General features: G+C 40.1%; 1 protein-coding gene across 1 annotated transcript in view; it reads right to left on the bottom strand.

Moving 5' to 3' along the window:
* Positions 1–26,943, bottom strand: part of nbeal2 (neurobeachin-like 2) — a 53,680-nt gene extending 26,737 nt beyond the window's left edge. Inside the window, 18 exon segments of the mRNA XM_078797679.1 lie at positions 39–210; positions 278–370; positions 445–527; positions 586–913; positions 998–1,117; positions 2,685–2,817; positions 2,892–3,517; positions 3,678–3,776; positions 5,705–5,788; positions 7,760–7,866; positions 7,944–8,247; positions 8,346–8,431; positions 9,704–9,786; positions 9,954–10,066; positions 11,947–12,028; positions 13,955–14,119; positions 14,270–14,358; positions 26,678–26,943. Coding sequence (XP_078653805.1) covers positions 39–210; positions 278–370; positions 445–527; positions 586–913; positions 998–1,117; positions 2,685–2,817; positions 2,892–3,517; positions 3,678–3,776; positions 5,705–5,788; positions 7,760–7,866; positions 7,944–8,247; positions 8,346–8,431; positions 9,704–9,786; positions 9,954–10,066; positions 11,947–12,028; positions 13,955–14,119; positions 14,270–14,358; positions 26,678–26,755 — 2,845 coding nt within the window. The 5' untranslated portion in view covers positions 26,756–26,943.
* Between the last annotated feature and the right edge of the window lie 167 nt (positions 26,944–27,110).

Below are 27,110 nucleotides of genomic sequence, written 5' to 3'. Positions count from 1 at the left end.
TTGTGCAGCAGGTGAGCCTCCGTCATGTAAAAGCTGACCTGAAGACTGGTTGAGCGGCAACAACATGGCGGCCGGTCCTCGCGGGGATGTCAGCTCAGGTCCGAGCAGGTCTGAAATCTCCTGACTGCTGTTGTAACCCTGCTCGGCCTCGCAGACTTGCTCAAGGAGGGGCAGCAGAACCCCGATGCCCCCCACCACATTGATGACATCCTGCATGGGGGAAAACATGATCCATTTATAGTCATGAATATCGACTTGTAGTATATTTACAGCCAACCTTAATGTCCCAGTTGACGACTCTGTGTCCCGTTAGCCTGCCGTCGTATTGATGATTTGGAGACAGATCCTGACATATTTGGCTCTTGAATGCCTGAATCGCACACATAACATTAAGCGGCATATAATAAATAGCTTTAATAGCTAGCAACTTTTCCATTAAGTTACCTGAGGAGTGTAGTAGAGTAAAAGCTTGCTATTAAGATCCGACATTTCTCCATCCGCTTTGAATAAGGACACATAATTGGGACCTGGAATGGAGACCAGAAGTCCAAAATCCGTTTCGCTTCAATGGAGAAGGTGGCTTACCTGCAGCGTATAGCGCTCTGGTCTGGGCCTGCTGCAGAGCCTCGTGGCAGATAAAAGCAGCACCCAGGAGGCCGTCCAGAGAACTCGGAGTTCCCCATACGGTGTCCTGCAGTCCCGCTGGAATGGTGCGCACAGGTGGGTCACTTAAAGAGCCCCAGGGTCCTCTTGTGGAGGCGGGGAAGGACTGGGAGCGGAGGAGGGAGGGGCCGTGAGCGGGAAAGGTAAATTCAGGGGATTGTCCGGAGGATACAGATGTAGGTAGATTAGGCGAGGTGGTCGTGGTGGTGGTGCGGTTGCCCGCAGAGCCGATGCAGCAGGACGTAAACGGCTACAAAAAAGATAAAAAAGATGATTTAGGATAAGTAATTAAAACTATCGTCAGGAAACGTCAGGAAAGAGAAATTTATGCTACCTCACTCAAGGATGGAAATCGAAGCTGTGCGGTTTTATACAGCTCTCCATCAATGAAGACGTTGACCAGGTTCTGACCGAAAGGACGACGACCTTGAATGTGAACTACGGCTACTGAATGCTGCAATATAATAAATTTAAAAAAGACAATAATTTATCCTTTTTTTTTACATATACAGTACATTGTAACTCTCCAGTAGTGTGTAGTCAGGGCCAGCAAACATGTACCTGCTGGCCTAACCATCACTACCAGAGGCACTGACATCAATTCTAGCATTGTTCTATGAAATAGTATTCATGAATTTACTCTATTATTGTCATTTAGTGCCATGTTTCTTGGCTGCACTGCTTCCAGAATAAGAAGTACCGGTAACAAGTATTAGCAACACTTTTTTTTTTTTAGCTAGTCAGACTTCAGAGTCGCCTCTCAGGGCCAGCTAGTCACCCCACAGTGACATCAGTATATTATATGTCTGAAACTTTATTCAGCGAGCCAATCTATTTCCGCTCGTTACATTTGGCTGAGCATCAAAATTTACCGACACCGGTAGAAATGAGTTAATAACTTAAAGTTATTCTTAGCAATGTAAGATAGATTTTTTTTAATCACATTTGTTACCATAAACTGGCTCTAGTACCTATTCTTTTTTTTTCCAAAAAAAAAAAATTAAATAAAAAAAAACATAAAGTATAAAAATTAAATTAAAAAATAAAAATATAAAAATTCATAAAATAAAATATATATATATAAATTAAATTAAATATCACCTCATACTTCGGTACGTGACAAGAAAAATCAAAAGGAAAAAAAAGAAAGAAAAAAACACTTAAACTATATTAGGAAAGCAGGAAGTGAACAAATGTAACAGTTACTGATTGTAAAAGTACCAGATGGAGGGCTAGGATTAAATAAGCTTTGCTTCTTCCTACTCTTTTTGGACATGTGGAACTGGGAACTGATTACAAGCAGTTGATGTTTGCTAAATACAAGGATGAAGAGTCTTGAACCAGTCATGATGTGCTATATATATATCACTATATTGACACTTACTATGGTACACATTATGTCATTTATGTAAAAATTAAATTAAATTAAATTAAATTAAATTAAATTAAATTAAATTAAATTAAATTAAATTAAATTAAATTAAATTAAATTAAATTAAATTAAATTAAATTAAATTAAATTAAATTAAATTAAATTTCACCTCGTACTTCGGTACATGACAAGAAAAATAAAAAATAAAATAAAATAAAAAACTTAAACTAGATTAGGAAAGCAGGAAGTGAACAAATGTAACAGTTACTGATTGTAAAAGTAGCAGATGGAGGAGTCGGATTAAATAAGCTTTGCTTCTTCCTACTCCTTTTGGACACGTGGAACTGTGAACCGATTATGTGATGCATTCAATTGTAATCTGATGCATGTTCAAATGAAATAAAACCATTACCATTACCATTACCAAAATTAAATTAATTCAGTTGAGACTGAATCAACAGCGCCCCTGCTGGTTCCAGGCAGTAGTGCACTCCATATTCAGTTAGGTGATTAATCAACACTTAAGGGATGACTCTGCCTATCGCTACTGAATGTCAAACATCCCACCGAGCCGGTCTGGGAAAAAAATGATGTGTGATATTTTCCTTGTGTTTATATTTGGGAGAGGCGGAATTCTTGCCGCACTCACCCAGCGTGAGTCAGCTAGTGGGAGTTCTGGCAACGCGACAGCCATGTAATCCTTCTTAGTGCAAACAGCCACGACCAGCACACCCTCCATTGTGAAGAAGGCTTCCAGGCCAGTTCCGCTAGCTGTGAAGAAACTTCACGGAAGACAGGAGCTTTAAAAAAAATGAAAACACACAACAACAGAAAACAGGCCACACCCTTCTTCTACCTGTAGAGCTGCTTCCTGCGAGGTCCTTTTCCCATGTCGTGTTGGCTCGCTGTGGCAGAATTAGTGGGGGTTTTGTCCTCAGCCTGATAAGAAGGGAACTCCATATTGAGGCAGAGCCAAGCGTGGAAGGCAAAGCCGCTGCCGGGCCATCGCTGCACCGTCGGCACCATGATACCCGCCATGGGGGGTGATAGATCAAAGTACTGCAATGCGCTGTCACGACCTTCTCGTGCCGCCATCGCCGACAACACTTGGATGATACGAGTGCAGAAGGGATGCACGCAGTTCTGGTCCACTCTGAGCAACCTGATGAGGCTTTTTAGTTCCTCGGGCCTCACGCACAGTGAACCCAAATCCTGCAGGAGACCGAGCAGTGCGTCTGCACACTGCCTGTCCAAGTCCTGCGGCTGCGAAAGAACTTGCAATAAAGCGCCGACCATGCCCGCTTCCACCGCCACGGTCCGACAAGACAGCGATCCCCCGCATACGGTGGCAAGCCACTGCGCCACGAGCAACTGAAGCTCCCTCTGGCCGTGGAGCTCAGGGAGCCATTGCAGGAGCAGCAGGAGGGGTTGATCGTTGCTGATGCCTAAGTGGTATGCGTGGGCGTACTCGCCCTCCACTGCCTGGAGAGGAACAAACACAGAGGTGGCTTATAATGAGAATGAGATGTAGCTTGGTGCCATTTAAAAATGTCATTTGTGTGTGTGTGTGTGTGTGGGGGGGGGGGGGGTAGACTCCTCTCAATGGGCTTTGAGCAGATAATGAGAAGAAGATGCTTTTCACCATGTTCATCAGCTCCTGGAGCAGCCTTTTCGTGGGGTGACCTTGACTCTTGAGCACGTCAAAGAGCTGGGAGTAGCCGATCCTCTCCTTGAAAGTCTCCTGGGGAGCCCAGACAGAAATAGTAAAGTCGAAAGCTGCTCCATGGAGGATGCAACATTGGCACACTTTGAATACGAGGAGGTGAAATACGAGGCAAGCTTCCATCTTGTATTTGCCCCTTCTCATTTAGCTCTTGGTGTAATATGTAATTGAGTCTATATTACGGTATACTATTAACACACGGTGTCTGATAACATATCATAATGGGTTTTTTTTTTAATTATTTTTAGAATTATTTTAAGTGCAAGTGGATGACGTGATGCCCTTGGCAATTAAAAATACCAGAGGTGGGAGAAATCATTAATTTTCTATCCTATGCTTTTCTATGCTTGTCCTCACAAAGGTTGCAGAAGCCAAAAAGTTACCACTTCCACACAAAATAGGAGGAGAACTCATTCATTCATTCATTTTCTAGAACTTATCCTCACGAGGGTGACAGGGGTGATGGAGCCTATCCCAGCTGTCTTCAGGCGAGAGGCGGGGGTACACCCTGGACTGGTGGCCAGCCAGCCAATCACAGGGCACATATAGACAAACAACCATTCACACTCACATTCATACCTATGGACAATTTGGAGTCGCTAATTAACCTAGCATGTTTTTTTTGGAATGTGGGAGGAAACCGCAGTACTTGGAGAAAACATGCAAACTCCACACAGAGATGGCCGAGGGTGGAATTGAACCCTGGTCTCCTAGCTGTGAGGTCTGCACGCTAACCACTCGCCCGCCGTGCAAGAAACCGCCTTGTTAAGAAATACTGATCAATCATAATACTAAGAATATGAGAGCAAGCAGATTTGAAAAACATATGTTTTGCATTGAAAATCTTGAAAAAAAACAAAGCAACCAAACTCCACACAGAGATGCCCAAGCTGGGAATCGAACCCTGGTCTCCACCCCTAGAACCACCGTGCAGCCTTAAAGTTAACAAAAATTCTGTAATTTTAAATAATATTTGCCCAAAGACAGCTGGGGTAGGCTCCAGCACACCTTTGACCCGTTTTTGGAATGTGGAAGGAAACCAGAGAAAAACACGGGGAGAACTTGCAAACTCCACACAGAGATTGGAATCGAACGTGGGTCTCCTAGCTGTGAGGCCTGTGCGCTAACCACTCGACCACCGTGCAGCTGAGAGGACATCAGTGTTTTGCAAGTGTCAAAGAAGTCTCAGGTCTTTAATCTCAAATCATGCAAGTCCAAGTCAAGACATGATAGGTCGATGCAAGTCTGTTCTTAAACCGGACTGGATATTAATAGATGCATAATTCAAAGGAAATATGTGTCGGAAATGACATAATAACGATAATAACACATTCACTGAAAATCTCAAGTATTTTCAAGTCATTTTGATGTTACAAGTCTTTAAAGATACTGTCAAGTCAAGTCGAATCCAAAGTCATGAAAATTGTGAGTCTTTGATAAATACAATGAAACCCAAAAGTACACGTAACCTTGAAGCCTACATTTAGTTCCAAATATACTATTTCTGTAAGGTAGGTGACACTCAAACATATAAAACATATAAAACATATAAAACATATAAAACATATAAAACATATAAAACATAAAACATATAAAACATATAAAACATAAAACATATAAAACATATAAAACATAAAACATATAAAACATATAAAACATATAAAACATATAAAACATAAAACATATAAAACATATAAAACATAAAACATATAAAACATAAAAAACATATAAAACATATAAAACATATAAAACATAAAACATAAAACATATAAAACATATAAAACATAAAACATATAAAACATATAAAACATAAAACATATAAAACATATAAAACATACAACATATAAAACATATAAAACATATAAAACATAAAACATAAAACATATAAAACATATAAAACATAAAAAAGTCAATGTCATGTGACAATAACATTACAACAACCTTACCTTAGCAGACGGAGAACTACTCATGATGGCTGTAAGGACTCCTAAAGCGTGCACCGTGATGCTGTCCGATCCCCGCTCCAGCACCTACGTCAACATAATAAGATGGTCTTCATCACTGCGGTGCAAAGACGTTGCCAAAATGTGCACCACCACCGACACGGGCCCGTGAAAGTTCACCAGAAAGAGCGAGTGTGAGAGAAAGTTGGAAGAAAAGCACATTTATTTCTCAACAATAGATGGAAAGAAGGCAATACCCAAACCCGGGACACCAACAGGAAGTCTTTTTTTAAGCTGGTGCAACCAAAAGGATGTCATATATAAACCACCATGCATTATACAGTCCGGGGATGTCAACAGGGAATTCAGCCTCGGAATTCATTGCTATTCTTAATTCATTGAATTTTAGACTGTGACTAAATCTCCTTTTTAAGTTTAAAAATATTCCATCCATTAATTTTCGACACAGATTCTCATAATGGGATGGAGCTTATGGGGGAGGGGTACACCCTAAATGGGTCACCAGCCAATCAGAGGGTCATAAGAAATACTCATTTATTTATTTTCTACCACTTATCCTCACAAGGGTCACAGGGGGGGTGCTGGAGCCTATCCCAGTTTTCTTCAGGCGAGAGGCAAGGTACACCCTGGACTGGTGGCCAGCCAATCACAGGGCACATATAGACAAACAACCATTCACACTCACATTCATACCTATGGACAATTCGGAGTTGACAATTAACCTAGCATGTTTTTGGAATGTGGGATGAAGTCGGAGTACCCGGAGAAAACCCACGCATGCACGGGGAGAACATGCAAACTCCACACAGAGATGGTGGAACTGAACTCGGGTCTCCTAGCGGTGAGGTCTGTGCGCTAACCACTCGACCGCCGTGCAGCCCACTTGCATTAGTAATTTAAGATACTTTGTTTATTTTGTTTGCACAGTTAGATAAAATGAACATGAAAGGTAAAACAGTGCTCTTATTTTGAAGGCCAAAAGTGTGTGTGTGTTTATAGTTCATATTGTTGCTGCAGATGGACTACCCAGCATGCCTTGTGGACATTTGGATTCATTCATTTGTTCATTTTCTACCGCTTATCCTCACGAGGGTCGTGGGGGGTGCTGGAGCCTATCCCAGCTGTCTTCAAGCGAGAGAGGCGGGGTACACCCTGGACTGGCGGCCAGCCAATCACAGGGCACATATAGACAAACAACCATTCACACTCACATTTATACCTATGGACAATTTGGAGTCGCTAATTAACCTAGCATGTTTTTGGAATGTGGGAGGAAACCTGCAAACTCCACACAGAGATGTGGCCGAGGGTGGAATTGAACACTGGTCTCCTAGCTGTGAGGTCTGCACGCTAACCACTCGACCACCGTGCAGCTCTTGTTAAGAAATACTGATTAATCATAATACTAACAATATGAGAGCAAGCAGATTTTAAAACCTTATGTTTTGCATTAAAAATCTTGAAAAAAAGCATGGTAATATCTGCATGTTGAACACGATATCGTATCAAATCTCGTACGGAGAGGATGTACGATGCGGGCAGATGAGGTCATTCGTCCGCTTTTATCATATAACCTCATAAAACGGACTTCCTGTCAAAAAGTTTCCTGTTTAGACGACGCTTGCTGTGAACAAGTGAAGACAAGGCTGAGTTTCCTGCTGAGAGATTATTATCGACAGCAAAAGGTTTATTTGGGGGTGGAGGGGGTGCAGTGGGGGGGGGGGGTGTACCTGGTCCATTTTGACCTCTGTGAGTAAACTTGTAGTGAGGTCGCACTCACTTGCCGGCCTTAACCGGTTGCTCTGAAAGAGCTACAGGACACACACACACATATACAGACAATTAGAGCAAACATTTCTGTGAGTGTACCTGTGAAGCTGTCGTGTCCCGCAGCTTTGAAACACTCGTTTAAGCTTGTGTGACACATTAAAATGAAATGCTTTTGAGGAATATACGGAAAATAAACGAGGAAACATTGGCAGACAGACATGAATAACAAGCTGGGAAGACACGTTTTCGAAAAAAAAAGTGCCTAACCTTGCTGTTCTGTATGAGCCGGAGGATGTGTTCAAAGCAGTTGTTGTTCAGGAAGACCGCCTGCAACGCGGGTCGGTCCGAGCACTGCAGGATTTCGGGAACGGCGGCTACAAAAGTACACAACGGAGCAACATGAGCAACTTTTGGATTCTGTGTCATCCACCATGTTAACACGGATTCGTACTCAGCATCAGGCTCTGAAGGGAGATCAGACTCTCCTCAGAGTTCTGCCCGTCCTGCTGCTCGATGCTCAGCGGTCGGTTCCAGTTGAGAAGCTGGAAGAAGCTCTCCAGTACGGTCTTGATCTCCACTTGGCGCTCTGACGGGCTGCTGAAATGCACCAAGTGGATCATGGCCGTCAAGCACTGCAAAGTCAGCCGCGGGAGTAACGTGTCCTTGAAGTGACGGGACGCCCGGCAGCACCAGGCTTGCAGCACGGAGAAGAGGTCCTCAACCGAGTGAGGGGTGACGGCGAGGAGGCCATTCCTCTGGAAGAAACGCATTAAAACAAGATGATCCTTTTGTCATCGGATTCTCAAGACAGAAATAAACGATGATGATGATGAGGATACGGCGACAGACAGACCTTCCCCCCGCTGATGACAGCTCCTTGGAGATGAACCAGCCTGAGCGTAAGCAGCTCTGGTAGCTTCTCGCTGTCCTGCAGACTTTCTGGAAATGTTCGTACAGATGTGTTATTTACCTGAAACAACTGGGGGCTGGAGCCTATCCCAGCCGTCTTCGGGCGAGAGGCGGGGTACACCCTGGACTGGTCGCCAGCCAATCACAGCAAGGGCTGTTTTATTATTCATAGTTCATATTGTTGCTGCAGATGGACTACCCAGCATGCCTTGTGGGCATTTGGAAATTCATTCATTCATTCATTTTCTACCGCTTTTTCCTCACGAGGATCGCGGGTAAATGCTGGAGTCTATCCCAGCCGTCTTCAGGCAAGAGGCGGGGTACACCCTGGACTAGTGGCCAGCCAATTACAGGGCTGTTTTATTATTCATAGTTCATATTGTTGCTGCAGATGGACTACCCAGCATGCCTTGTGGGCATTTGGAAATTCATTCATTCATTCATTTTCAAGGGTTGCGGGGTGAATGCTGGAGTCTATCCCAGCCGTCTTCAGGCGAGAGGCGGGGTACACCCTGGACTGGCCGCCAGCCAATCACAGGGCACATATAGACAAACAACCATTCACACTCACATTCATACCTATGGACAATTTAACCTAGCATGTTTTTTTGGAGTGTGGGCAGAAACCAGCGTACCCGGAAGAAACCAAAGCAACCAAACTCCACACAGAGATGCCCAAGCGGGGAATCGAACGCGGGTCTCCACCACTCGGACCACCGTGCAGCCTTAAAGTTTCCTAAAATTCTGAAATTTTAGTTAATATTTGTCCAAAAACAGCTGGGATAGGCTCCAGCATACCCTTGACCCTAGTGAGGTTAAGCGACATAGAAAATGGATGGATATATATATATATATATTTATAATAAAAATAATACAAATAATACAAAAATACAAATAAAGTTGAAATCCATCCATCCATTTTCTATATCGCTTACCCTCACGAAGGTCGTATTGTGGAGCCTATCCCAGCTATCTTCGGGTGACTGGTGGCCAGCCAATCACAGGGCACATATAGACAAACAACCATTCACACTCACATTCATACCTATGGACAATTTGGAGTCGCCAATTAACTTAGCATGTTTTTTTTGGAATGTGGGAGGAAACCGGAGTACCCAGAAGAAAACCCACGCATGCACGGGGAGAACTGAGGCCCCTGCTGAGATGGTTTGAAGACAATAGATCAAAAAGAGTTTCTTGAGTAAGAAATGCAGCGCTGATAAAAACATGCTAATATTTAGACGTGAGGAACAGTTGGATTCTCCTGGTATTCACGTCTGATCAACATCACAGGAGGCTCACCGTGGAAAAGAGCAGTCAGCTCCTCTGGCAGAGGAAGTGGGGAGAACTTGTACTTGCTTCTCTCCATCATGCTCACCTCCTCCCTGTAACACACACACATACACACACACATATACTCAAGGCTGTACTCAGGGGCCTCCTACTCATGCCAACAAAATACCACTCCACTGAGGCATAACGCAGACAAGATGCTACACATCCCCTGAGCTCGGGTAAGATGTTAAAAACACGAAAACGGCGGTGGCCTCACCCCGCTAGTCGTCTCCTCCACGTCTGATAAGGGTCAAAGACACTCTCGCACAGCACGAGGCCGTACTGCACGACCGACAGCAAAGCCGACTGGTCGCCTTGTCCGTTCTTTATCTGATGAACACAATAACATATAAACAATAATGCATATTCACTCACTATGAATAACCTTATTGGAAACTAGTTCAATAACTTGTGCAAAGTACTCCCTATTTATGTCTTATGACTTAACAATCCAATCCACTTTATTTATATAGCACATTTTAGAAACAGACTTTCTGCACAGACTAGTAAAAATAAAAAGTAATAATCCAAAACTAAAAGATCATTTAAGAAATAAAATAGTAAAATAGATATTAAAATATTAAAAACAAGAAACAAAGCAATACAAGTATAAAGTATCTTTTTAGTCCTGTTTTATGCTCTTAGTCTTCAGCTTTTAACTCCAGTGTTATGTTTTTATCTTTTTAGTCCTATTTTATGCTCTTAGTCTTCAGCTTTTAACTCCAGTGTTATGTTTTTATCTTTTTAGTCCTATTTTATGCTCTTAGTCTTCAGCTTTTAACTCCAGTGTTATGTTTTTATCTTTTTAGTCCTATTTTATGCTCTTAATCTTCAGCTTTTAACTCCAGTGTTATGTTTTTATCTTTTTAGTCATATTTTTTGCTCTTGGTCTTCAGCTTTTAACTCCAGTGTTATGTTTTTATCTTGTTAGTCCTGTTTTATGCTCTTAGTCTTCAGCTTTTAACTCCAGTGTTATGTTTTTATCTTTTTAGTCCTATTTTATGCTCTTAATCTTCAGCTTTTAACTCCAGTGTTATGTTTTTATCTTTTTAGTCCTATTTTATGCTCAGTCTTCAGCTTTTAACTCCAGTGTTTTGTTTTTATCTTTTTAGTCCTATTTTTTGCTCTTGGTCTTCAGCTTTTAACTCCAGTGTTTTGTTTTTATCTTTTTAGTCCTATTTTTTGCTCTTGGTCTTCAGCTTTTAACTCCAGTGTTTTGTTTTTATCTTGTTAGTCCTATTTTATGCTCTTAGTCTTCAGCTTTTAACTCCAGTGTTATGTTTTTATCTTTTTAGTCCTATTTTATGCTCTTAATCTTCAGCTTTTAACTCCAGTGTTATGTTTTTATCCTTTTAGTCCTATTTTATGCTCTTAATCTTCAGCTTTTAACTCCAGTGTTATGTTTTTATCTTTTTAGTCATATTTTTTGCTCTTGGTCTTCAGCTTTTAACTCCAGTGTTATGTTTTTATTTTTTTAGTCCTATTTTATGCTCAGTCTTCAGCTTTTAACTCCAGTGTTTTGTTTTTATCTTTTTAGTCCTATTTTTTGCTCTTGGTCTTCAGCTTTTAACTCCAGTGTTATGTTTTTATTTTTTTAGTCCTATTTTATGCTCAGTCTTCAGCTTTTAACTCCAGTGTTTTGTTTTTATCTTTTTAGTCATATTTATGCTCTTAATCTTCAGCTTTTAACTCCAGTGTTTTGTTTTTATCTTTTTAGTCCTATTTTATGCTCTTAGTCTTCAGCTTTTAACTCCAGTGTTTTGTTTTTATCTTTTTAGTCCTATTTTATGCTCTTAGTCTTCAGCTTCTAACTCCAGTGTTTCCTCAGGGGGGGGTCCTCCACAAATAAAGGTGATTTGATTTGATAAAAAAATAAAACCAATTACAATAAAAACGAAGAACTAAAAGACTCAGGACCATACGACTCACTCCGAGTTAAAAGCCAGAGAATAAAAGTGGGTTTTAAGACGAGACTTAAAGCTTTCGATGTTGGGGGCCTTTTTTTTTTTACTTGGGAGGGGAGAGAGTTCCATAGTTTTGGGGCCAACCACAGAAAAGGCTCGGTTCCCCCCTGGTCTTAAGTCTTTGTCTTAGGCACCACAAGTTGGAGACAATGGACAATGTTGGGATTGTTTCATGATTCCATAATAATCCCAGGACCTAAAAACCACTTCAAGTCTTGATCCAGCTCAAATGAACAAGCGCCGTACCTGGTGCAAACAGAAATCCAGCAGCTTTATAGATTCAAAAACAAAAGGAGGCGTCTTGTCCCCGTCAATGTTCTCCATGGTTCTGCAATTTGAAAAAAAAAAAACCACGGTGTTAGGAAAGCGTGTTTCTGCAAGATGGCCATCTATGGTAAAGAACATCGTATACGCACGCAGCGAAAGGCACGACTTCCTGACAAAGCCTCTTTGCACAATTTATGTTGCAACATCAGGAGAAACAAGATAACTGTAATTTGTCAGTCGGTTAGTCAATAAGGGCGGCACGGCGGTGGAGTGGTTAGCGCGCAGACTAGGAGACCAGGGTTCAATTCCACCACTCTTTGTGTGGAGTTTGCATGTTCTCCCCGTGCATGCGTGGGTTTTCTTCCGGGTACTCACTGGTACTTCACTTCGTCTAAACAGGAAACTTTTGACAGGAAGTCCGTTTTATGAGGTTATACGATAAAAGTGGACGAATGACCTCATCTACCCGCATAGTACATCCTTTTCATACGAGATTTGATACAATATCGTGTTCAAGATGCAGATATTACCATGCTTTTTTTCAAGATTTTTAATGCAAAACATAAGTTTTTAAAATCTGCTTGCTCTCATATTGTTAGTATTATGATTGATCAGTATTTCTTAACAAGGGCTGCACGGTGGATGAGTGGTTAGCGCGCAGGCCTCACAGCAAGGAGACCAGGGTTCAATTCCACCCTCGGCCATCTCTCTGTGTGGGTTTTCTCCGGGTACTCCGGTTTCCTCCCACATTCCAAAAACATGCTAGGTTAATTGGCGACTCCAAATTGTCCATAGTTATGAATGTGAGTGTGAATGGTTGTTTGTCTATATGTGCCCTGTGATTGGCTGGCCACCAGTCCAGGGTGTACCCCGCCTCTCGCATGAAGACAGCTGGGATAGGCTCCGGCACCCCTGCGGATAAGCGGTAGAAAATAAATGAATGTAATATAACCGGGCTGCACGGCGATCGAGTGGTTAGCACGCAGGCCTCACAGCTAGGAGACCCAAGTTCAATTCCACCCTCGGCCATCTCTGTGTGGAGTTTGCATTTTCTCCGGGTACTCCGGTTTCCGGTTAATTGGCGACTCCAAATTGTCCATAGGTTATGAATGTGAGTGTGAATGGTTGTTTGTCTATATGTGCCCTGTGATTGGCTGCATGGCCACCAGTCCAGGGGTGTACCCGGCCTCTCGCCTGAAGACGGCTGGGATAGACTCCAGCATTCCCCTGCGACCCTCGTGAGGATAAGCGGTAGAAAATGAATGAATTGCCAAATGCCCACAAGGCATGCTGGGCAGTCCATCTGCAGCAACAATATGAACTATGAATAATAAAACAGCCCTGTGATTGGCTGGCCACCAGTCCAAAGTGTCCCGCCTCTCGCCCGAAGACAGCTGGGATAGGCTCCAGCACCCCCCGCGACCCTCGTAAGGAAAAGCGGTATAAAATGAATGAATGAATGAGTTAGTCAATAAGCAATTTGGTCTTTTTTTTAATTATTTCCTTTTTTGGAGTTTGGTAACGTAAAGAGTGGTGTCTAAATTCAACTTTAACCTTCAGAATCTAATACTAAATTCACAAAAAAAAAAAACCATGCTCACGTTTGAGAGCTTCAGCCGTTGCGGTCTAAATGGCTGGCAATAGCAACACAAATGAGTAGCAAGGTAACTGCATGAGGGGGCTGCATGAGTGCTGCCGGCACAAAGGAGCTAACATGTACTGCGAGATTGGGCCGCACGGCAATTATCCAACATGAACCCAAACACACCTCTAAGATGCCAGCTAAGATGAAGGTGAAGTAGTAGCCAAGTATGAGGTGTCTACAAACCACCATCACAACCAGTGACGTCATCATGGTGGAAGCGGAAGTGGATTCCAGTAACAATCTGTGCAGCTCGACTGAATTCCGTGCCCAAGAGGATTAAGGCGGCGCTATATAACGAGGTGTACTGAGAAAATGGCAATACCGTAGCGTTAATTCCTTCACCTGCAAACGATGATGAAGAACTTGACGAGTAGCAGAGGGTGCGGGACGCTGTTGTTGCGGTCATGGCTGCCGGTTAGGTGCACCGCACTCTGCCAAAGCTGCGTGCTGAGGAACACAAGAACCTCCTTGGGGAGCTGGGGCACGTCGGAGCTGCACTCCTCCGGCCTGAATGGCATGGAAAGGATGAAGGTTTTTACGTTTGGTCGTAAAATAAACATGTCAAAATAATATCACTGCGGGAGGTTCATTCCCCTTTAAGGGGAAAATGGTAAAAAGCTATGCAGAGTCACAAAAACAAAACAAAAACCATCTTACCTCCGAGGCTCCAGCGAGTGCACGTCAATGAGCCTCTCAAAGGACGCCACAAACCCCTCAAGCCACTGCTGCAGATAGCCCACATCTTTCTGCAGGGTGAGAAAATGACATTTACTTTAATGACTCACAATACCGTGTCATGAATATCTGAAAAATATAATCACAGCCAGCACAACACAAACACAAAGCTAATAAAGCTAATAATAAAGTACAGAGAACATACTAACTCCTTATTTCTAAAATCACAAATACTTCAACTTGCTATGGATAGCATTGAAGCTTAAAAACGGGAGACGAGTAACAACTATAAAAGAAATCTTCACTCGCTAAATGTACAGCAAAAAAGGTCAGTATGGATAATTCATAATGCCGCCTACAGAGAACAAACTAACTCCTTATTTCTAAAATCACAAATACTTCAAATTGCTGATATAGTTCATCGTCAAACAGCTAAAATAATGCATAAGGCTAAAAAATAACCAATTAGCTAAAAATGTCATCCAATACTTCTCTACAAGAGAGGAGAAATATGATCTCAGGGAAGAACTACATTAAAATTAAAATTAAAATTAAAATTAAAATTAAAATTAAAATTAAAATTAAAATTAAAATTAAAATTAAAATTAAAATTAAAATTAAAATTAAAATTAAAATTAAAATTAAAATTAAAATTAAAATTAAAATTAAAATTAAAATTAAAATTAAAATTAAAATATATTAGGAAAGCAGGAAGTGAACAAATACGTACTCTGGTATGTGACAAATAAATAAATAAATAAACATTTATTTAAAAAAATAATAATAAAAACCCTTAAATGATATTAGGAAAGCAGGAAGTGAACAAATGTAACAGTTACTGATTGTAAAAGTACCAGATGGAGGGGTAGGATTTAATAAGCTTTGCTTCTTCCTACTCCTTTTGGACATGTGGAACTGTGAACTGATTATGTGATGCATTCAATTGTAATCTGATGCATGTTCAAATGAAATAAAACCATTACCATTACCAAAGTATTATTAAAATGTATTATTATTAAAGCATTATTAAAGCTTTTATCTGTAATTATACAAACAAATAAATATTTCTAACCATTTATATGTCATAGTTAGTTACTTAACTTGGAGGTCTGTGCCTCATGATAGGCCCTGATAACAATTTGAAAAGGTTACAAGAAGCGCTGGAATGAATAATAAGTGCACATATGAAACATACACACACACACACACACACACACACAAGTACACAAGTTACCGGTACCTCGTGTTCGAGCTAAATGACAAAATAATCACTGATGAGGAGATTAAAGCGAGCATGCAGTCTTAGGTTGTGTAAAAATAAAAGGAGCACACTGTGTCTCAAAACACCATACTGAGCAAACCTGCTGACCTCATTTTTGTAACAGGATGTTGCAAAGAGATTTAACTCCAAGAAAAATACACAAGTATATATTTTATATATTTATTTATTTTATATATTATATTTATTTATTTATTTTTATTTTATATTTATTTTTAATTTTATATATTATATATATATTTTTTATTTTATTTTTTTTTTTACATTTTTAGACATTTCAAACAAAAACAAAATGCGCTGTGATTGGCTGTAGACCAGTCCAGGGTGTACCCTGTCAGCTGGGATAGGCTCCAGCGCTCCCGAGGCCCTCGTGAGGAAAAGCGGTAGAAAATGAATATATTATATTTATTTTACATATATATATTTTACATTTTTAGATATTTCAAACAAAAACAAAATGCCCTGTGATTGGCTGGAGACCAGTCCAGGGTGTACCCTGTCAGGTGGGATAGGCTCCAGCACCCCCGCGACCTTCGTGAGGAAAAGCAGTAGAAAATGAATATATTATATTTATTTTATACATATATATTTTTTTACATTTTAGACATTTCAAACAAAACAAAATGCCCTGTGATTAGCTGGAGACCATTCGAGGGTGTACCCTGTCAGCTGGGATAGGCTCCAGCACCCCCGAGACCCTCGTGAGGAAAAGCGATAGAAAATGAATATATTATATTTATTTTATTTATTTATTTTTTACATTTTTAGATATTTCAAACAAAAATAAAATGCCCTGTGATTCGCTGGAGTCCAGTCCAGGTTGTACCCTGTCAGCTGGGATAGGCTCCAGCACCCCCGCGACCTTCGTGAGGAAAAGCAGTAGAAAATGAATATATTATATTTATTTTATACATATATATTTTTTTACATTTTAGACATTTCAAACAAAACAAAATGCCCTGTGATTAGCTGGAGACCATTCGAGGGTGTACCCTGTCAGCTGGGATAGGCTCCAGCACCCCCGCGACCCTCATGAGGGAAAGCGTTACAAAATTAATACATTATATTTATTTTAGATATTTTTTTTTTTACATTTTTAGACTTTTCAAACAAAAACAAAATGTGCTGTGATTGGCTGTAGACCAGTCCAGGGTGTACCCTGTCAGCTGGGATAGGCTCCAGCACCCCCGAGACCCTCGTGAGGAAAAGCGATAGAAAATGAATATATTATATTTATTTTATTTTATTTTATTTTACATTTTTAGATATTTCAAACAAAAACAAAATGCCCTGTGAATGGCTGGAGACCAGTCCAGGGTGTACCCTGTCAGCTGGGATAGGCTCCAGCACCCCCGCGACCCTTGTGAGGGAAAGCGTTAAAAAATGAATATATTATATTTATTTTAGATATTTTTTTTTACATTTTTAAACATTTAAAACAAAAACAAAATGCGCTGTGATTGGCTGGAGACCAGTCCAGGTTGTACCTTGTCAGCTGGGATAGGCTCCAGCATACCTATGCGATCCTAATTAGGATAAACAGTATAGAAAATGGATGGATAGAAATCGACCAGCAGGGAATTGATGCCAACAAACCTTTTGTTTCCTACTTTTAACAACAGTAACATAAGCACTGAGGCTATACAAGAAGTGTCCAGGCTGGTCCACCACTATTGCAGAACTGTGACATTATTCCCTTCATTCGAAGCAATATGCCCGAAGAATAGTTTATTTATTTACAAACTTGCTCGGTTTGTGAACCACATCCTGTCTGCCTTGCCTTCTTCAGCTCACACCGGGTGTCATCAATACATCACTCAGACCTGTCAACATGGCTGTTTTGTAAAAACATACCCCTGCCAACCAAAAAAAAAGGTACACGGTGTCCAAACAGCAACCCGCAACATAGACTGGTACGTAATGATGGAATAACAAGAGTGTGCATAAACATACGTGATGGTGAGGAAGCTTGAAGACTTGACTCACGGTACCAAAATAATACGTTGTAAACAACGCATGACATGACGGCCATTATCGAGCTTCCTCTAAGACCACATTTTAATAGGTCAAAAGTTGAGGAACCACAGCAAAAAAATTAATTCTGCATAATAATACACATAACTGTTACAGTTCCGCTAATAGGAATACAAAACAAGAGAACTGCATTCGGTTCATATTACCAGCTGGCATGGACTTAGCAGCCAGTCCATCTTTCATGGTATGAGGCTGAATCTCAGAGGTAAGCGATGGCGCCCTGCAGCTCGGGGACTCATTCCTCGTCCGATGAGCGCTTATGCGTATCTAGCGTCCTTAACGTGGAGCCAGCAACCAGGAAATGACATGTCACTTTAACCAAAAGCCTGTTTCCTACGGCAAACCCCTTCCTCTTCTGACACTTTGTGAGCAGACAAGTGGGAGGATTTGGTAAAAGACAATAAAAGCACCACACTGGCGTAACACTGCACTGGGATCTGTGGTTGTACTGTTGTTGACGTGTAATGTATGTAAGTCAGTTCAAATTGGAAATATATGTAAGAAATTAGCAAAAAATAACACACAGTTTTAAGTGATTTGTGTGTTATTCCATGGATGCAACAAAGCTTGTGCACGTAATCGACATGTGCCGATCAATGCCGATTACAGAAATGATTGTACTATTGCGCAACCCCGTATGTGGTGTAGCGCCCCGCCTCTTCCTTTCTTTCACACTGGAAACCAAAACAAAAATGTCTGCTCTGTGGAACGTATATTCGTGCTATGTCACAGTCGGAAAACTAAGCAAATAACATGAAAAAAAAATAGAATACAGTAATGGATAATGGTCTGGAAGTCCTATTAGGTCTGGAGTCTGGAAGATCTAGAAAGCTTTCTGTGCAGGTTATCATGTGTAGCATTATTATTGCATTATTTTTTCTGTATCCCTTGATGGAAAAATTATGTACATAAAAACCTGCAAACTTAAAATAAGCTAATTGTAATAAGCTAAAAAAAATAAAACATATATTTTTTTATAAATTAATAAAAATATGCTAATTGTAGTATTTCTCCGTCTTGTTCTAGTACTTTCAGTTCATCTCTAGACACAAGTGTTACTTCATTCTTCATTCATACTTCATTCATGCAAAAATCTGATATTTTTTGTGTATCCATTGATGGAAAAATTTAAAATAAGCTAATTGTAATAAGCTAAAAAAAATTAAAAATTAAAAATTAAAAATTAAAAATTAAAAATTTTAAATTAAAAATTAAAAATTAAAAATTAAAAATTAAAAATTAAAAATTAAAAATTAAAAATTAAAAATTAAAAATTAAAAATTAAAAATTAAAAATTAAAAAATAAAATAAAAAAAAAATAAAAAATAAAAAATAAAAAATAAAAAATAAAAAATAAAAAATAAAAAATAAAAAATAAAAAATAAAACATTAAAAATTAAAAATTAAAAATTAAACATTAAAAATTAAAAATTAATTTATATATATATATAGAAATTTATAAAAATAAGCTAATTATTATTAGCTATTTCTCTGTCTTGTTCTAGTACTTTCAGTTCATCTCTACTTTTCTGATTCATGCAAAAATGAGATATTTTTTCTGTATCCCTTGATGGAAAAGTGATGTACAAAAAATGTGCAAACTTAAAATAAGCTAAAAAATATGAATAAATAAATGAATGAATAAATAAATGAATAAATAAATACCTAAATAAATAAATACATATATTTAGATAATTGTAGTATTTTTCTGTCTTGTTCTAGTACTTTCAGTTCATCTCTAGACACAAGTGTTACTTTTCTGCTTCATGCAAAAATCTGATAACAGAAAGGAAATACGTGTTGATTAGAACCTAAAACCAGGGGAATCACCTGGCCATGATTGCATAAATAATACCCGATAACGCTAATTTTGCTGAGGATCCACACACCTCACAAAAAGTCCTAATATTTCGCAAAGCATCGGGCCGTGTGACTGCAGAGTAAAAAAAAACAAAACACTAACTCTGCATATGTGACAAGCACAGTGAGAAACGTCGACTCGGGTCTGCAGCTGCTGCTTGACATTCCGCTTGGCTCCGTCCTCCCTACTTTAGTGTCAGCAAAGAGCACTTTCATTGTCCTGCATGGCCCTCAGCCGTGAATTCAACCGAGTGTCATGTCATGCGAGCTTACACTTCTTTTTTCTAATGCACAAAAACATCCGACCGTGTGGTGCAAATGTTCTCTCATCACCATCATTATTATTATTATTATTATTATTATTACCGATGTAGAAAGAGAGTTCTCAGCTGTGTGGCTGAGCAGAGTCAGGATGTCATGTCTGTGAAACATTAATTAGTCCCTCCGCAAGCACTTAGCCTAATAATCACCACATAATCACACACTATTTCTCAAGCCTAAGTATCATTATTGTGTCCAGACTGCCGCACCAGACACTGGAAATATGCTTATTTTTCTTCATTTGAACAATGTCTGTCACGTGGAGGTTGTTAAATTAACATCTGTGTGTACGCAATAAATCCGACCTACTATTATTCCTCATCTAATTTCTTAAGTGTCGCATAAACAATGATATCTAAACATTAAAAGACCTGTGGACATGTGAAACATCAATGCTGAGAGATCGTTTCTGCAATCGGAAGGGTGTACTCCGACGAGAAACAGGCAGTAGATGACAATAATCGGTGTTAATTGGTTCCAGATGTAAACAATCATAAAAACCTGTTTTGGATTTTCTGAATACAATTTTTACAATTATTAAAGTCCTCGAGACATTAAAGAATGAGAACAATAATGATAATAATGATAATAATGATAATGATGAAAATGGCAATATTAATGATGATTATATTAAATGTGATAATAATAACAATAATAATGGTAAAGTAAAAATAAAAAATGATAATAATGATAATAATGATAATAATGATAATAATGATAATAATGATAATAATGAAAATGGCAATATTAATGATGATTATATTAAATGTGATAATAATAACAATAATAATGGTAAAGTAAAAATAAAAAATGATAATAATGATAATAATGATAATAATAATAATGATAATAATGATAATAATGAAAATGGCAATATTAAAGATGATTATATTAAATGTGATAATAATAATAACAATAATAATGGTAAAGTAAAAAAAATAATAATAATAATGATAATAATGATAAAGATTAGAACAATAATGATAATAACGATAATAATATTACAATAATAATAATAACAACAGGGGAAAACAAGACAGTGGCATGAACATGATTATATCTTGCAAAAAAGGGGCTTGTGATCAGATAGCTGAATACAAATGTAAAATATGGAAAGTTATATTTTGATTGTTGTAAGAAATACACTGTAATATTTCATATATTTGCCCAAATAAAATTAAACAATAAAAAAAACATTATAGTGCTGCAAAGGAAGCCACAACAAGAGGGTTGAAGGGTTGAAGGGTTGCCGACCCCCTGGTCTGGAAGCAATAAAAATATCAAATGCCACACTGTATATTTATTTTTCCCGTTCATGATGCATTATAGTGTATCTGTGTTTTTATACCATCCATGAACATAAGCTGATCTTAAAAAGTCTTGCCAAGGGTGTGTAACGTGTTGCACAATCAGAGGAAGCCAAGTTCCTTCATCACACGCAAAACCCAACCACTTTTTCTACTGGCAGAAAATACAGGATGAAGGTGATTGGTGTTTTAATCATTTGTTTATATTAAGTGCACAGTTTTTTTTTAGTTCTTTCCAGTTTAACTTGAAGGATTACAGGAAACAACGGAGGTCATCGATAGTGGGATGGTGTGACGTTTTGAAGTGAGCTGGCAGGGTGTGTATGTGTGTGTGTGTGTGTGTGTGTGTTGTAACTAAAACAGGGTTTCAGGTCAAACGGCTTGTTTACTCTCAAACAAAAAGGCTTTTCAGTGGTACTTTAGGCCTTTTAATCATTTTGTCTTTGCTAATTTGCGTCATTCAGAAGCTCTTTGTAGCTATGGCGCAGCATGTGTTCAGACACAGAAAACACACAAAAGACACTGCGAGTCTTTGAGGGTACGATTGTTCTTCCTTCTGCTTGCCTTTCACCTTCTTCCGGCTATGGAGATTCAACCTGGATACAGTTAGAACTGCAGTATCCTTCTCCAGGACTAGATTATATTCATTTATTTGTAGAGGGATGAGGCAATTTCACTAAATGTATCCTAATATATGAGTTTTAAAAAGGCAGTAAAATACATGAATACACACTGAGTTAAATACATGAGATTGAAAACTAAGCAGTACCAAACAGAACAGGGAGTACTGCAAAACAACAACTGATTAGAACAATAGAAACATCACACAAATGTTCTAAAAGGTCACACAACAGGTGCAGATATTCATTTTCTAGGGTCGCGGGGGGTGCTGGAGCCTATCCCAGCTATCTTCAGGCGAGAGGAGTTGTACACACTGGACTGGTGGCCATGCAGCCAATCACAGGGCACATATAGACAAACAACCATTCACACTCACATTCATACCTATGGACAATTTGGAGTCGCTAATTAACCTAGCATGTTTTTGGAACGTGGGAGGAAACCGGAATACCCGGAGAAAACCCATGCATGCACCGGGAGAACATGTAAACTCCACACAGGGATGACCGAGGGTGGAATTGAACCTGCGTCTATTGTGCAATATTCATTCATTCATTCATTTTCTATCGCTTTTCCTCACGAGGGTCACGGAGGTGCTGGAGCCTATCCCAGCTGTCTTCGGGCAGGAGGCGGGGTACACCCTTGACTGGTGGCCAGCCAATCACAGGGCACATATAGACAAACAACCATTCACACTCACATTCATACCTATGGACAATTTGGAGTCGCTAATTAACCTAGCATGTTTTTGGAATGTGGGAGGAAACCGGAATACCCGGAGAAAACCCACGCATGCACCGGGAGAACATGTAAACTCCACACAGGGATGACCGAGGGTGGAATTGAACCCGCGTCTATTATGCAATATTCATTCATTCATTCATTTTCTACCGCTTATCCTCACGAAGGTCGCAGGGGGTGCTGGAGCCTATCCCAGCTGTCTTTGGGCGAGATGCGGGGTACACACCGGACTGGTGGCCAGCCAATCACAGGGCACATATAGACAAACAACCATTCACACTCACATTCATACCTATGGACAATTTGGAGTCGCTAATTAACCTAGCATGTTTTTGAAATGTGGGAGGAAACCCATGCATGCACGGGTAGAACATGCAAACTCCACACAGAGATGGCCGAGAGTGGAATTGAACCCTGTGAGGTTTGCACACTAACCACTTGACCACCGTGCAGCCCAATATAAAAATATGCCAAAATATTTTATTCTTATTGAAGCAATTTATCACAATATGTTCAATTGTATGGACAAGTGTGCCACCTGATATTTTAGGCGTTTGAGTTGCCAAAACATAAAAAAATTAATAAAACCATATTCATACTAAAATCAATTATAGAGAGTTACACAGGCCATGAATTGATCAAATGATTTAAAAATGAAATAATGCACTTGGACACAAAAATATACACCCATGCTCTTGAATTGAGATCTGTCCCAAGGGGGCAAAAAATAACAAATAACTGTTTTTATTCTACCTTAGCGCACTTTCAGTCATACCAGGTTGGGATTAAATTCCAATTCAAAAAAGATCCTTGAACGCGACACACACCGTCCTTGTCAAGACAGACTTCAGATAGATCTGCCGTGATAACACAAAGTTGCCCCACTTATTCAGAACCGGGAAAAAGAAAGTCTCATCTTGTTTCTCTGTGTCCTCAGGCGTGGAAACTGATTGCCAATATATGAAATATTAATATGATCCGCAGACAATTTGTAATCCCCCCCATCAAGAAAAAGCCATGGTATGAATATGAAATGAGTATATAGTCTTCATGAACACGCAGTTAATGACATTCTATCGCCAAACTTCAGCATTTAACATTAATAAAAGCCACCACAATACAATCCAATATAAGAACCGTATCAATAATTCCGCCTTACCAAAAGATAACCATATCACATTCAGACATCTCACAACCGTGTAGACTCATTTCAATAGTTCAGATCTGGTTTCTGGATCTCCCTTTTATACGAATCGTTTCCTGTCGTGTGAGGCCGATGAATGTGGAATGCATGTACGAATGATTGTGGTGGAAACGTCTCCTCTCGTCTCGCTGACATGTCAGTCATTTCAACTGTCAAGACGTTTTTTCCACTGAGCGATTATGAATGATTATTATTATTGCGGTTGTAGTTATTTCGAATATATTTATCAAGTCGACAACAATAAGGCGATGATGCAGCGTTAGAACGCACCTTGTCTGTCTGAGAACAAGAAGATGGAGCAGGAGGGATCAGTGTTCCCAACTTGGGGACTTTATATAATTAACCCTTAAAAAATGTCTAATTCATCCCCAAACAAACAATTACAATGACACATTAATAGGTCCGGACTGCATGGTGTCCAAGTGGTTAGCATGCAGGCCTCACAGCTAGGAGACCAGGGTTCAATTCCACCCTCGGTCATCCCTGTGTGGAGTTTGCATGTTCTCCCCGTGCATGCGTGGGTTTCCTCCCACATTTCAAATACATGCTAGGTTAATTAGCGACTCCAAATTGTCCATAGGTATGAATGTGAGTGTGAATGGTTGTTTGTCTATATGTGCCCTGTGATTGGCTGGCCACCAGTCCGGTGTGTACCCCGCCTCTCGCCCAAAGACAGCTGGGTACTCCGGTTTCCTCCCACATTCCAAAAACATGCTAGGTTAATTAGCGACTCCAAATTGTCCATAGGTATGAATGTGAGTGTGAATGGTTGTTTGTCTATATGTGCCCTGTGATTGGCTGGCCACCAGTCCAGGGTGTACCCCGCCTCAGCTGGGATAGGCTCCAGGTAGACAATGAATGAATGAATATCTACTGTATTGGGTAATATAAGTCGAAAGGTGACTATAGGGATGCTATTTCATGTCTACAGGGCTCTAATAATGTTACGAAACAGGAATGTGCCCTGTGATTGGCTGGCGACCAGTCCAGGGTGTACCCCGCCTCTCGCCTGAAGACAGCTGGGATAGGCTCCAGCACCCCCGCGACCCTCGTGAGGATAAGCAGTAGAGAATGAATGAATGAATATCTACTGTATTGGGTAATATAAGTGTAAAGGTGACTATAGGGGTGCTATTTCATGTCTAGAGGGCTCTAATAATCTTACAAAACAGGAATGTGCCCTGTGATTGGCTGGCGACCAGTCCAGGGTGTACCCCGCCTCTCGTCTGAAGACAGCTGGGATAGGCTCCAGCACCCCTAGCATGACCCTCTTCCAAGCAAAAGTATAATACCATTTTTTACATTTATCACATTTTCCAGTTAAACTCTAGGAAAATTGTCCGGCGGGCCGAATTGGGAAGAGTGGCGTTCATGGCTTTCACTCAGAGTCGTCTCGTTCATGTGTTCTTTGTATACATGCCCGTAACGCGTACACATACACAGAAGCTGTCTCAGAGAAGCGACCCACTATTTACAGTCAGTGTGTACTGTATGTACATACGTACTGTATATAGGCTATACAGTCAATGATATTGTTCAATGACTAGCGCTATCATTAGTAACTACATAACTAAGACGCGGGTGTGTTTGTTATGTGGGGCTTTATAGAGGTGCATCTCAATAAATTACAATATTGATTTCAGTAGTCAAATTCAGGAAGTTTTAGCAGTTCATTTGCCGATTACACAGCAAAATTTTATTTAAAATTATTTAATTAATTAAAAACTTTATTTAACTTTATTTAAAACTTTATTTAAATTATTATCCATAGGTATTAATGTGAGTGTGAATGGTTGTTTGTCTATATGTGCCCTGTGATTGGCTGGCCACCAGTCCAGTGTGTACCTCGCCTCTTGCCTGAAGACAGCTGGGATAGGCTCCAGCACCCCCCCACCCGTGAAGATAAGCGGTCGAATTCGGAAAAGTTTTAACAGTTAATTTGCTCATTACACAGCAAAATTTTGCAATATTGACATGAAAAATAATATTTTTGGGGCTGGTTAGCGTGCAGGCCACACAGCTAGGAAACCCGAGTTCGATTCCACCCTCGGCCATCTCTGTGTGGAGTTTGCATGTTTCTCCGGGTACTCTGGTTTCCTCCCACATTCCAAAAACATGCTAGGTTAATTAGCGACTCCAAATTGTCCATAGGTATGAATGTGAGTGTGAATGGTTGTTTGTCTATATGTGCACTGTGATTGGCTGGCCACCAGTCCAGGGTGTACCCCGCCTCAGCTGGGATAGGCTCCAGCACCCCCCCTACTGTATTGGGTAATATAAGTGTAAAGGTGACTTTAGGGGTGCTATTTCATGTCTAGAGGGCTGTAATAATGTTACAAAACAGGAATGTGCCCTGTGATTGGCTGGGATAGGCTCCAGCAACTCTGTGACCCTCGTGAGAAAATAACTGAATGAATGAATATTTTTTGTGTTAGCATGCAATCATAAAAAATACTAAGCAAAACTTTATTGAACCCTGTTTGGTGACACCAAATTGAGTAGTTTCACTTTTAAAAGTGAACAACTGAAATAAATGCACTTTTCAAAGATATTGTACTTTATTGATATGCACCTGTTTGTTTATCTGAGCCTCATTATGCCCGTTAAGCCTAAATATGGGCACGTTTTCCTAATAACTAGAGCGTGACTTGTATTTGAATACCTCTCAAGTCACCTGACAATAGGGGGCGGAGCTACGAGAACCAGGAAGTAGCTGTAGTGAAGTTCCACCTGCCTTACAGGTACACAATTAAACATACTGGGTGAACCTGCTCCCAGTATGCGTCTCTGTTGCTGGTTTATAACCAGGTAAAGGTACCACCAAAGCAGCCAAACGATGTGAAATGTTTACATGTGTATAAAATGAGGAAGTTGCCGTGTGTGGGGGCTACTTCCGCTTTACAACCGACTGTGAAGTCAAACGGGATCACCTAGGTGATCACTTCGCACCGGGGAACAGAATTAAAAGTGTTTTTTTAAATAAACGTTTAAACTAAAATAAAAAAACAACAGGTGTTACTCACCTTGGTGTAATATAACATCCATAGCTCGTACAGCCTCTCCTTCGATGCCATGGTCGCGTCCACCTCCTGGTTGCTCATTAACTCCCTTTTTTTGTTGAATTAAAACTTCCAAAGAGCAGCCAGCATGGTCAACAACACGCCCGGAGCTGTGTGAACTTCTATCCAACAGACTGAAGGGGAAAAAGAAGCAGGAGAAGAAGAAGGACGCGGTGCGCTCCTGCCGTCAACCATTCCTGCCTTCGGTAATAATCCGCATGAAAGTGAAGGCTGGTCGGCTTCCCAACTTGTGGCGAGTGGGGGGGGTGGAAGGCGGCGTGATGCTAAGTCAGAGAGGTGACATTAATGTCGAACTAGGACACGCAGGAAGAGGGGGGGAAATGCGTGGAAATGTGTGAGGAGAGAAACACCCATGTCCGCGTTTAGAGAGAGCGCC

This window comes from Doryrhamphus excisus, linkage group LG17, assembly GCF_037039965.1.
Source record: "Doryrhamphus excisus strain RoL-2023G ecotype Guam linkage group LG17, RoL_Dexc_Guam_v1.1, whole genome shotgun sequence".
Taxonomy (NCBI): Eukaryota; Metazoa; Chordata; class Actinopteri; order Syngnathiformes; family Syngnathidae; genus Doryrhamphus; species Doryrhamphus excisus.
This window is presented reverse-complemented; position numbering and strand designations above follow the sequence as displayed.